This window comes from Varanus komodoensis, unplaced genomic scaffold, assembly GCF_004798865.1.
Source record: "Varanus komodoensis strain SLA01 unplaced genomic scaffold, ASM479886v1 scaffold32, whole genome shotgun sequence".
Classification (NCBI taxonomy): Eukaryota; Metazoa; Chordata; class Lepidosauria; order Squamata; family Varanidae; genus Varanus; species Varanus komodoensis.
Window position 1 is genome coordinate 1,624,796 of NW_025335798.1, and position 12,872 is coordinate 1,637,667.

A 12,872-nucleotide genomic window follows, 5' to 3' on the forward strand; every position below is an offset into this window, starting at 1 on the left:
AAGCTGACTGGGTGACTCTCAGTTTAACCTACTTCACTGGGTTGTTGTTATGAGGATAAAATGGAGATATGTAGCCCACCTTGGGTTCTTCACTAGAGGAAAAAGGGCAGGATATAAATGCAATGCAATAACAACAACAATTTGCATAGGTAGTGCACATCTGCATGTATTCATTTAATTTCCTCCTGTGTTTATAGGGAATGAAGATGCTGGACTTTAGAGGCAATTCATATCTATGCACAGGAGACCTTGCAGAGGGGCAGAATAGACGACTGGTGCAGAAATTTTCCCTTCTGGTCCCAGTTAAACTTCTCCTAGATCTTCCTAGTTCCTGAGCTTTTAGCAAGTCCTATCCATCTGTCCTCAAACATTTAACTTTTGTTATGAAAGCTGGAAATGTAGTAAGAAAGCAAACTGCTTTTCCTGAGATCTTGCAAATGGGTTAGTGCATGATCAAGATTTTCATGGCCAGGCTCCAGACACGTCCAGTCAGTAGGGTGTGATGCATTTTGCTAAAGTCTGTTCACTGTCCCTGCATTGCTCTTTGTCCTACTCAGAACTGCCAGTGAAGTTTGTTCGGGGCCTGTCAGATGTGTCAGCCCTGCAAGGGGAGACAGTGCTGTTTTGGTGTGAGCTGTGCAAAACCAAGGGTGACGTAGTGTGGCTGAAAGATGGGCAGGAGCTGGAACCCAGTGAACACCGGGAGATCCGAGCAGAGGGACGGGAGCGCTCCTTGACCCTGAGCCATGTGGGGCCTGAGGATGCTGGAGAGTACTCATGTGAGAGCAAGGACGACCGCACCCTGGCCATCCTCACAGTCCAGAGTGAGTCCTTTGGGGAAGGGCTCAGTGGTTCAACAGGTGCTCTGCATGCACACAGTTCCAAGGTCAACCCCCAACATCTCCAGAGAGCACTAGGAAAGCCTTCTGCCTGAACCCTGGAGAGCTGCTGCCAGGCTGTGTGGCCAATACTGAGTGAGACAGGCCTGTCATCTGACCCCATATAAGGCTCCTTCCTTCCTTCCTTCCTTCCTTCCTTCCTTCCTTCCTTCCTTCCTTCCTTCCTTCCTTCCTTCCTTCCTTCCTTCCTTCCTGTGCAGTCACCTACTGCTGGTTCTGGGAACTCGGCTCCATAATCTTTCATGCATCATTAGATAATAGGGGCTAAGGGTTTTGCCCAGGGCAGCTGCTCTCTGTCTTCATGAAGTGGGTGTGGAGAGGCAGGAACGTGGGGCCCTGCATAGGAGGACCTTAAATAAAAGCCCTAGAGAAGTTATGAGGGTTTGGGGCTACTGGGCTGCACCTAGGCTGGCATGATGCTGTGCAAACAGCTTTCAGAGGTGGTGAAAACATTTGATCAATCAGCCAAACCTCCCTGACTCACAGCATTTTCCTCCCGCTGTCCCCTGCTCAGTCCCTAGGCTGGTGGAGCTAATTTCTGAGCTGCACAACTTAACCGTGCTGGAGGGTGATGATGCCACCTTCAAGGTTGTGGTGTCTCCAGACGACGTAGCTTTGAAGTGGCAGCTAAACGGCCAAGACGTGGTGCCCAGCGAGCGGTTAGCCACAACCAAGAATGGACTGTGCCACACCCTCGCCATACGACATTGTCGACTGAGTGACACGGGCATAGTCACTGTCCACGCAGAAGGCCTGTCTAGTTCAGCCAGGCTCAGCGTGCAAGGTAAGGAGAAGGAGAAGGGCAAGGGAGCAGCTAGTAGCTGGGCACTCTTGGGAGAGGAAGGTCAGCACATGCGGATGGACCACGGCTAGCAGTTGGGCACCGCCAGTGTTGGTAGTGAACAGAGGCCAGGAGTCCTGCTTCAAGAAGGAAGCCGGTGCCATGGTTGCACATCTATGCTGTTCCCCAATTCTAAAGTATGCATCAGTGGCATGAATAAAGTATGTAAATTCGTAATGCTCACCAGATTTGATAATTTGGCACGATCCAGGCTGCTTTTTTCCATGGTGGACAGGTAATACCAGGCATGTTGGCAGTTCTTTCTAGCTCTTTGTTCTGGCCAGGCACTGCATGTGTGGCCAATTTCCAAAATGTTATCTCCCTAGCCCTGCAGGTTCCAAGCTTGAACTTCTGAAAAATGACAGCCAGGATTCTTAGGATGCCGGCTTCTGTATCCTGTACCAAACTCAGTAGTTGCAAATGGGCTTGGAACACATTGATCCTGGGTAAAATGGTTAAAGGGCAGAGCTTATGAAGCAAGGCTTCTTTCCTATTTGAGAGCTGTGTGCACTTGGATAGGAGCTAAACCTGTAGGGAGCCAAGGTTTGGGTGTTTTTCCTTCCTGCAGAGGCTCAGGTGCTGTTTGTGCAGACTCTGCGCGACTTGGTGGCTGAGGAGGGTCAGGATGTGCGCTTGGCGGTGGAGCTGAGCTTGGAGAGCGCTGAGGTGCAGTGGATGAAGCAAGGCGTTCTGCTCCAGCCGAACACAAAATACCTGATGGAGGCACAGGGGTCTCGGCGGGCCCTCACCATCCACAACGTTGAGCTTGCGGACCGCGGCACCTACCGCTGTGAGAGCCTGCATGACCGCACCCAAGCCAAGCTGAGCGTGGAGCGTAAGTGCCTACCGTGGACCTCTTCCCCAGCCTTATCCTAACCATTTACTTTTTGTGAACTGCCCAGGTGGTTGCCTGTTGGGCAGTATAGCAATGAAGCAAATAAATGAAAGAGAAATAAATATATTTTATCCCTCTATCTTAGACTGTCAATTTCTCTAGTAGGGTCTGTGTCCGTTCTAGGTGCTGTGTAGGACTTTGCATGCCGTCAGCATGGAAAGTTGTATATGAGTAGAGTCACGGCTGCTCCCTAAAAGCTGTAGAGGTCTTGCTAAGGTAGGAGATGCAGGGCCCCAGTTTCCAGGCTGGTGGAAGCCATACGGGGAGCAATCATACGATGTCATGGGGAATCTCTGCCTCTGGAAGGCACTGTGTACTTTCTGTTCTTCCTGCTGTTCCATTTTGGGAAACAAGACCCTTCCTGGCAAGAGTGGATGTTTCACTGCTCTCTTCCCCCTTTTCCTCCCATGCACCAGCCCGAAAGGTGACAGTGAGGAAACCACTATCAGATGTGGAGACTTTTGAGAAGGAGACGGTGACCTTTGAGCTTGAGCTATCCCATGCCAACATATCTGGGGTCTGGACACGGGATGGCGTCCGTGTGAAGCCCAGCTCCACCTGCCGCGTCAGTGCCATGGGCTGCACACACAGTCTGACTCTGCTGGGGCTCACACTAGATGACTCGGGGACAGTGGCCTTTACTGCTGACACCGTGCGGAGCAGCGCCCGCCTTATGGTCCGAGGTACTGAAGCAGGGCGGGTGGTGCAGGGAGGGAGGTTGTACAGGGGAGATGTGATGGGGGCTTATGCTCGGGAGCCCACTGTGGCTCGGGCCCTTCGCCTGAAATGACTGTGCCAGTGCTGCCCTCTGGTCTGGGCTCTTCAGCAGAGGGCATAACGGTGCAAAGTTCCAATCCCACCATCCCCACCTTCGCCATGGAAGTGCCAGCTTACACAGGGTGTTGATTGCGATCGTTCTTTAAGCAAGCAGCAAAGCCAGTCTCTTGGCTACAGTCCCCTGGCATGCATTCACTGTGATTTAGGACACAGGTGCAGGACCTCTGGCCCAGGAGCCAAATAGGACCCTCCTGGGGTCCCAGTTAAGCCCTCTGGGGTCCCCCAGATGGCCCCACTCCCTGCTCTTTGGTATTTTCCTGGCTTTTGTGCAGTTTTCCCCTAAATCCTAAAGGCTGAAATCCCTCTCCAACTAGCAGCGGCAGCTTTAAGTTACAATATGCTGCTATTTTAGCTGCACCCACTTGCCTTCAGTCATGCCAACACTAGAATGTGGGCTTCAGACGTTTTTGTGAAATGCAGTTTAGTCCTTGGAATTAAAGAGGGTTTAGGTGACATTAACCAGGGAAAACACTAGTCCTACAACACTGCCAACCCCCTGTTTGCTGTTAACTGCTTTATACTTCATATAGCACTGCAGGTACATGAAGTTTTTTGACACAGCACATTGTTAAACTAAAGAATTTGCTACCACCAGATGAAGTGATGGCCACCAATTCAGACAGCTTTAAAGGGGGCTGAAATATCTACATTGTTGACCGTCATTAGTCAGCATCTGGCACTAGAGGCAGCTCGGTACCTGTTGCTGGAGAGTATGAGCAGGAAGGTGCTCTTGCATTCATGACCTGCTGTGGACTTCCAATAGACATCTGGCTTGCCATTGCAAGAAACATGATGCCAGGCTAGAGAGGTCTTTCGTGTGGTCCAGGAGAGCCCTTGGTATTCTTGAGGACTAGCATCCAAAGCTCAGTGTGCTTTCAGTGCTCTGTCCAGTCACTGATAGCAGTGCTGGGTTTGGGAGTGCTGAAGGAGCAGAAGAAAGGAAGCAAGTGTCCTTCAAACTGAGCTTGCTGAGGGCTGCAAGTTGGTGTGGTGCCAAGCCAGGAGGAATGTCTCAGCTGGGCTAAGCAGAGCGTTGTGATGACATGATGCCTTCTTCGTTCCCAAAGTTGCCTCATCTTTGCATCAGTTGCTTTTGCCTTTGCCTCCATCCCTGCAGAGCCACCAGTTACCATGCTGCGCTTTCCCCAGGATTTGGGCATCCCTGAGACGGGATCAGCCACTTTTGAGTGTGAACTCTCCCAGCCCTTGGCCGAAGTGAAGTGGTTCAAGGTAAGGGTGGGTCCTCTAGCATGCCCCCTGTTCAACTTCCGCTGAGCTTCCCCATGCTCTGAAGAGCAGCAGCTCACATACAAAAGAGCATGGCTCATTCAAAGGAGAGCCCGCCTTTCTGCTCAGTGTGGCCCAGTCTGCTTCTGCCCATCGTCAGTTAGGCTGAGAGCAACACTCCATCTGCTTCCCTCTTTCTTTTCCCCATCTCACTGAACTCTTCCCCAGACAGTGCTTTCTGTTTTCCTGGTTGCTGTAGGATGGGGAGCAGATCCAGACAGGGCCCAATTGCCGGATGTATTCAGTGGGACGCCGGCGCCTTTTGCAGCTCAATCACTGTAGCCTTGAAGATGCGGGCGAGTATACGTGTGATGCCGGTGACTGCCGTGCCTCTGCCAAACTGCGGGTCTTTGGTATGGATGGCCTGGGCTAGAGAGGGGAGGAGGGTTGGTCTGGGACTAGTCTGTGCAAGGCACCCCAAACCTTCATGTTCCTGGGTGGAACAGGAGTCTGCTGCCCTTTGCCATATCCTCTAGTCCCTGCTCCTGTCTCCCCGACAGTTCCTTCTTGTATCTTCCTGGAGAGGGGCGGGTGATCATTGACAGTACACCATGGTGAGTCAGAGTCTTGTTCTTGAAGTTTGTACAGCTTGCACAGGAAATTAGGCTTAGGATAAACATTTGGTGCTCCATTAAAAATACTATCCTAGCTATAAGAGCATATCAGAATGGAAAAATGCACCGAGGAGGGGCTCTTAAATCTTTCCAGAAAAGATTTGACAGTCTTCTGTCAAGGCTGTTTTTAAAGTACAGGATATCCCTTCTTAGGACAAACAATCTAAATGACTCACTGAGTGATGCTCCTTCCTAGGTCTGTGGTTAAAACATGCTGTACAGAAAAGGTAAGGGGAGGAAAAATTCTACTTAGTTTCTCAAGGTTTAACCTGAACTCGGGCTCAGCTGCAGAAGCTGCTTTTAAACCCAGGATCTGCCTTGAGGTATAAGAAGTCATGACAAAAATGGAAGTATCTCTGGGCAAGCATAGGCATGCTTTTCTTGCTCCAGCGAGAGAGCAGTCAGCCCAACTATGTTTCAAATAAGGAAGAAGGACCTTTTCAGCTGCTGTGATTCCCAGTTTCCAGATACTTATATTTTGCAGCTGATGCCAGAAAAAATAACAGGTGGGGCATATGTAGACATCACAGAGTTAAATTGGTTTAAAATCCCTTAATTACCTCTTTCAGTTCTAGAATGGGAGGGGGAGTAATGATCTCCAACAGAGAATTTAAGCATACCTCCACCAATTATAATTCCTGGGATTCTTTGGAGTCATGGCAGTTCTACAGAAGTGAAATCAGTATGTTTGTGGTAGGGGAGTCACAGGGCACTAGTAGTCCCCTTGATCCAAGGAATGAAGGAGAGAGGAAGAAGATACTGAAGGCTGATACACTAAAGCTACTCATTCCATTGGACTTGGAGAGGGGGTTTAAGTGGCTTTTTAAAGGGTTAAACCAGCCTTCCCCAATGTGATATCCTCCAAGAGGATTGGACTACAATTGCCAGCACCTGGTGCCATCAGGGTGAGGAATGCTGCCTTACTTTGTATTACATTCCCAAGGTTACATTCCCTTTTTGGAGAGTGGAGGTAAGGGAAGCAAATGGTTCATAAACCTGTTTTCTACTGATTCCCCCTTCATAGGATGCTTATCCCATGACAGAATCTCTTATACCAGAGTGCAGAGGAAGACCATGGCCACCAGGCCACAGGGAGTGTGGTGACACCTGTCTGGGGATGCTTGGTTAGACAATCAATGCATATTAAGCATGATAGCCATAAATTGTTTTTAGTAAGTCTAGTTTTGAATACCCAATTCTGGGAACAAATTAAAGTCTGTGTGTGTTGCTGGTGGAGGCTTACTCATAACCTTCCTGGAGGAATCTGGCTTCCCAAGGCCGAAAAAGGGATGATTAAAAGGAATATTCCCATTCAGAGGCAGCATATACAGACCAGTGAGTATTAGTTGCCAGAGAAAAACAGTGAGAGAGGGTGCTAGGTTTGACAGGCCTCTGGTCAGATCCAGCAGGGCTCTTATGTACTTCAGGGCAGATGTACAATTGATCTAATGCAGCTCTTCTTACAATCTCAGAGAATCCATTTACTATGTCTCAACTCATAAATGAGCATTCATGGAAAAGAAATTTTTTCAGAGGAGCTCAGTCTGCCTGTCTCAGTCTCGATTGGAAGGAATGCCATGGTCAGCGCTGGAAAATATATGAACCCATCATCACCCAGTAGGAACTCCTCAGCCCCTATCCCATGCTTTCTCCCCCTCTGCAGAGCGCCAGGTTCAGATTGTGCGGGAGTTGGAGGACGTGCGTGTGCGGGAGAATGAGAATGCTGTTTTCATGTGTGAGGTGTCGCTTGAGGATGTGAAGGGTGAGTGGTTCCGGGATGGAGAAAGGATCAAAGTCACGAGCACTGTGAAAATCCGACAGGAAGGTAAGTGAACCTCTCCAGTCTTGTTGTGGTGATAGTGCATACATGATTCCTTAACTTTGATACACTTCCAGTTTTTATATTCCCATTTGTCCTGTGGGCTATAAAATAAGTAATCATCTCTAGGTAAGGTGGCCACTTACGTATCACCATCATCAACTAAAAAAGACAAAAGGAGATGCAATTTGCATAACTTTTATATATGCTCATTTATATGTGTAGATGAAAATAGAAATATTTACCCTAATTTAAAAAGAAATACAATCCATATTGACACAGTGAGGAGGACTGTGCTGAGGTGACTTCAGTGCCCCTGACCTGCTCTCTCTTCTGATGGCTCTTTTATCTTTAAACGTGATGTCCCTTCAAATAGAGGACACCCAGCCACCCTAGCTCCAGGGCAGGGGTAATTCTATCCGCTCCCAACATGCTGAGGGAATGAGAGGGCTTGGAATCCCTCAAAACCTCCCCTGGCCTGCTCTAGCATGTCTCCTTTCTGCCATTGTCTTCACCCTGCTCAAGAGGAATGTATGGCTGGACCTACTTCTCCGTCTGCCAGCCTCCCTCTCCACAGGCATAAAGGGAGGTCCACTGTGCCACATGGCCCCTGTGACACTATGTGAAGCACCATAGAATTGTGGTCTCAAGAACTTCCTTAAGTGGAAAAAAAATCATCCAATTATGGTGAAAGGCATTGTAGAAGGAAGAAATATTTTTGTGCTCCTCCGTGGTTTGGGGCGTAATTCTGCTGACCTAAGCCCTTCTCTGTTCCACTAATTTCAAATGGCAGGTTTCAGCACAAACATAATTCTCCCTTTGGATGAAAGGGGGCGTTTAGCTGAATTATTCCTGCTGTTTGCCCAAAAGGGCTACCTGAAAGATCCATGCCTTGGTTTCAAAAGGTCACATAATGCCAGGGGTGGGTGGGGCTAGTGTCCCGGGCATTAACCAATCACCTGCACAGTTGCAGCTCATGAAGTACATGTTACTGTAACAGATGCAATACTCAGATGCTTTTCCACAGCATCTGAATATTGTGGTTTAACTACTGGGAAATTGCAACAGTTTTGCCAAAAGCTGTTCAGATTCCCTGCAGCAGCCATCTATTTCTTATACAAATATATGTATAATTTGGAAAGATCTTTCATCATCTTAATGAGCAGCACAGTGGAGGCACACAACGCCATTGCTTTCAGCCACAGCCATTCCAGCCCAATCCCTTTTCATCTTAGAGCTGGAAACCAAACCCCACATAACCCTTGAAAAAAGCTAACATCCTTCCTGGTTTTTGTCCCTAGGAACCCGGCACTTCCTCCTTCTGTGCTGTGTCCGTCCTGAGGATGCAGGCCTGGTCCGTTTTCTAGCCAAGGCAGCCACTTCTGAAGCTCGCTTGGAAGTGGAAGGTAAGGGAGCTACTTCACAAGGGAACAGGTTCTAGACCAGTCCTCCCCAACCTGGTGCCCTCCAGGTATATGGCAACTCTTACCATCCCTGACTGTGGCCAATAGGAGTTATAGTTCCAAACATCCAAAGGGCACCAGGATGGGGAAGGCTATCCTAGAGCCTAGAATCTAAGCAAACCGCGAACATGAATGAATTGCATGGTCAATAGGCAGTTAGATCAGGCGTGAATTTATGTATGATGAGATAAAGATGATGTGGCAGGCATGTTGGGGATTAAATTATATAGAAGTGAACAAATGGTGTCGGGGACAATCTTTTGGGGCCCGTGAGTCCATTAAAAATTGAGAAACTGTCTTGGGCATGAGCACAAAATGCATGGCATGGGGCATGGTTAGTCACAAAGGACAAGTAATGTGCCCAAAGAACTGTGTGCAAGGCAAAGATGCAGTCTGAGCCCCAATGCACTAAACAACTCCTTTGACCCACAGCTTTCAACACCAACAGAAGCCCATTTCTTAGAAGGAAATCCCTTTTGCTCTCTCCCTGCTGCCTCCTACTGTGTCAGCCATATCAACTCCCATTCCATTTTTCTCTAGCTGTGGATCACCACCCACTCATGCATTTCCTCTCAAAGTTTATTTAAAAAAAAAATCAAGTGGGAGGTGTAGAGCACGTCAGTGGGCCCCAAGAAAGGTGTTGGAGCATGATGATCCTCACAGGCACCATGTTGCCTATGCCTGATACGTGGTTTGCGTATGAGAATTTCATTGATCCACTGTTGCCAAGAGCTAAGTCGTCTTTATTGAATAAGCAGAGGTGGAGGGGTTAGGGGTCAGGTGTTGGGAACCCAGCTCTCAGAATCTCAGAGTTTGCTCCTTTCACAGCCCTTCCCATTCGCATTGTGAAGCCACTGCGGGACAAGACTGTACTAGCACGGCACAAAGCCACGCTGGAATGTACAGTGTCTCAGTCCCGTGGGCGCGTGCGCTGGTTCCGTGGTGACAAAGAAATCTTTGCTGGTCCCAAGTATGAGATCTGCAACTTGGACTGTTACCGAACCCTCGTTATCCACTCCGTTGAGCCTGCTGACGAGGGTCTCTACACCTGTGATGCACTGGATGACTGCTCCACAGCCTGTCTGCTAGTGGAGGGTAAGGGGGAACATGTGAGTGCAATGAAGAGAAACGGGGGTGGGGGGGCAGGATTGGTTGGTCACAAGGGAGCTGGCAGACAGAACTGCAGAGAAACGATTAGACGTGGAATTGTGTGCTGGCAGCAGGCGGAAGGGAGAACAAAGAAAGAGTGCTGCAGGGCAGACTTCGGGCTTGCAGGATCTACAGTGTATTACAACCCCCAGATCCACCAGCCCTCTGGATTCAGGGACAAAATAGCAGCTTGGTGTAGCAGCCAGTGCCTATGAGCACATGCTCTGGCTAGGAGTATGTTTTCAGTATCAGGACTGAGTTCATAGTTCTTTCACACACACCAACACATCTGTTACTGGTTTCTCTCATAGAGCTGCTTCATTTTGCCAGCCTAATTTTAGTGTAGTGGGGGAGTCTTCTTGTTCTCATTATTAGACATTTGGGAACTGGAAACACTTGCCAACCTACTGTGGATTACCTGTAGGCTTACTAGTAGATCCCAAGGTACCTTCTGGCCACCTCTGCTGTAGTGTGCTGGCCACACTGTGTCCTGTGGAAAACTGATAGTGTTCTCTGTCCCTGCAGCTGAAGGGATCCAGGTGGTACGGGCCTTGCAGAATGTGGAGGTGGTGGCTCCCTCTGAAGCTCGGTTTGAGTGTGAAATATCTGCTCCTGCATCCTGTGCCCCCCAATGGAGCCTCAATGGAGAGGAGTTACAGCCGAGCTCGTGGGTGCAAATGGAGAGTGTGGGACACATCCATAGGCTGAGGCTCTGCCAAACCGCACCCAGCATGAGTGGAATGGTAAAGGTTACCGTGGGTAATGCCCGCTCAAAAGCCCACCTCACAGTCCGAGGTATGTGTGAATGGCAGCTGTGTTCACCGGTGACAGGGGAAAGTGGAAAGGGGGTCCCCAAACATGAAAGTGAATTGTAAGGGGAATAGGAGCAGACCTTGGCTTAGGAAAAATGGACTGGTGGGGTCTTGGACACTGCTGTAGACCCTTCTGGGTTCCTGGCAGGGGCAAGGAAATCTGGGGTGTGTTTAGAACTTCAGGCCTGGGGGGCAATTTTAGCTTTCTTGGGGTGCCAGTCTGAGCCTCCCAAGGTTCAACAGATGGCAATGTCTTCTTCCAATCCCCGCCTTTCCCCATGCTCTTTCTTCTGACCGCAGATCATTGGGTGATTTCTTGAATTTCGTGCAGTTTTTCATTTTGAAAGGTTGCAAATGCCTTTCTTAAGCCTTAGTTATGAGCAGCAAGAGATATCAGTTAAAATGTGCTGGCATTTTTGGCATTTTGACCTCACTCTTTTTGCCTTTGGCAACCCACCCATTTTGCACTAAGTTTTGCCCACCACTGGAATTTGGCCTCCCCAGAGTTCTCCAAAATGAAATTCACCTCTCAGGTTTAGAAAATGCCACCAAAGAAGGGCAGATAAGTGAACTGTGCTTCTGTGGATGTATTTCTCCTAACAACTTCTTTTCCTTTCTACACAGAACACTAGCATCTGGAAGGCTCCGAGTGTGGGAGAGCCATGGGTAACCATCAAAGGTCCAGGGCCACCGAGGGCAAGCAGTATCAGCAAGTTGGAGACAGTTACATGGACAGTTAGAATTACCTGGACACAGACATTTCCTCTTCTTGTCTTCCTCTTCTGTATGGCAAGGGAAACAGGTTCTGCCTTAGTAAATGCTCTCAATTCCTGATTTTGTTTTGTTATCCTGACATGCTTTCTGGTGGGATGTTCCATCAGTTGCCTGGAGCAGCAGGAGGAGGTGAGGTACTGGAGCTGTGTTAACTTGTGCCTCTATACCAGGAGCGTTGAACCTCTTTCAGCCCAAGAACCAAGCTCCATTTTGGAGAAACTTTCAGGAGCCACATTCCAGTGGTGGGTGGGGCCAAAGGGAAAAAAGGATAGAAACAAAAATGCTTGCATATTTTAGCTTCAAGCTTTAGCTTTAGGCCCTTAATGTAAAACACATTTCATCCTTTTAAAATGGGTGCAAACTGCACTAAAACTGGGAAACCACCAACAATCAGTAGTTGGAAGAAAGGAAAGGGGATCAGGAGGGACATGGCCACCTGAAAAGCCCTGGAGGGCCAGATTTGTGGTTCTTCATTCCTACTTTGTGTACTTTTCAGAGCACCCCAGTTTTGCATCTTACTGCATGGTTAGTGCTACCCCACAGAATCCAGAAAACCCACAGAATGAAGGTGATGTTGTGACTGGTGCTGTCCCTCTCTTTTCCCAAGTTTCCCATCTTAAGCAGCAACAGGCTTTATGGTGGGTGTGGGAATGGGAGGGGTAATGGGCAGAGCCCATGCCAGGACATGTACATTGTGGAGAACAGATATAAGAATCCATGCACATATAAGCATCTCTACATTTCACCCCTTTGAGAGAACCTGAAGTCAGGAAAGAGGATGATATAGCTCAAGGCTGTGGGGAGAAGCCACTGATGAGTAGCACAAGATCGTTATCTGGGATGCGACAAAAATCCTGTCTTGGTGATTTAGCTTCCTGCTCCGGATCCTCCTCCTTACAGAGTTTTGGGATCTTATATTGCCTGGAAAGAGAGTTACAATATCATAAACCTCTCTTTAGAGAGGAACTCTGGTATAGTAACTACACACACTCACATTGCCAGAGCATTGCACATTTCTTCCAGAATAAGTCTCTACCCATAACCACCTCAAGCTTCAATCCAATACTGTGAGAGCAGTTTTCTCCTTGCTATTGTCTCCCCTGCAGAGCAGATTTGGAGGGGTGATAGGGGGCTGCAGGGTGGAGTGGGGAACCACTCTGTCAGCTGTTTTTGTTTTGCTGATGTTTGTTTATGGTTGCTAGAACCACAAGAGTGCACATACATATTCATATCCCAAGGTACTCAAGGTACCACCTTGCTCACCGCCAAACAGAAAGAAGCAACCATTCAAGATGTTGTTTGGTTGGGTGTAGGTGAAGGCTCCCTGTTCCACTCCCCCATTCTGCTTCCCCTTGCAACTCTGACCCGATCAAACCAGGCTTCTTCCATCTACACGTCCAATATCCATACACATGTATGCAGCAGCGTTACTGCCCCCGCCTAATGATTCTGGCACAGGCATTCATGGAGGCACCACTCCTG

General features: G+C 48.7%; 1 protein-coding gene across 3 annotated transcripts in view; it reads left to right on the forward strand.

Annotated features, from left to right (window-relative positions):
• The window catches only part of OBSL1 (obscurin like cytoskeletal adaptor 1), a 64,445-nt gene extending 52,995 nt beyond the window's left edge, over positions 1-11,450 (forward strand). For all 3 annotated transcript variants that reach the window (XM_044438073.1, XM_044438074.1, XM_044438075.1), the window contains 11 exons: positions 558-824; positions 1,414-1,683; positions 2,309-2,575; positions 3,052-3,318; positions 4,590-4,702; positions 4,959-5,112; positions 7,037-7,198; positions 8,494-8,598; positions 9,484-9,750; positions 10,330-10,599; positions 11,241-11,450. In XM_044438073.1, the coding sequence (XP_044294008.1) occupies positions 558-824; positions 1,414-1,683; positions 2,309-2,575; positions 3,052-3,318; positions 4,590-4,702; positions 4,959-5,112; positions 7,037-7,198; positions 8,494-8,598; positions 9,484-9,750; positions 10,330-10,599; positions 11,241-11,248 (2,150 nt within the window). In that variant the 3' untranslated portion in view covers positions 11,249-11,450. The remainder of the gene's footprint in view (positions 1-557; positions 825-1,413; positions 1,684-2,308; positions 2,576-3,051; positions 3,319-4,589; positions 4,703-4,958; positions 5,113-7,036; positions 7,199-8,493; positions 8,599-9,483; positions 9,751-10,329; positions 10,600-11,240) is intronic.
• Positions 11,451-12,872: the final 1,422 nt, after the last annotated feature.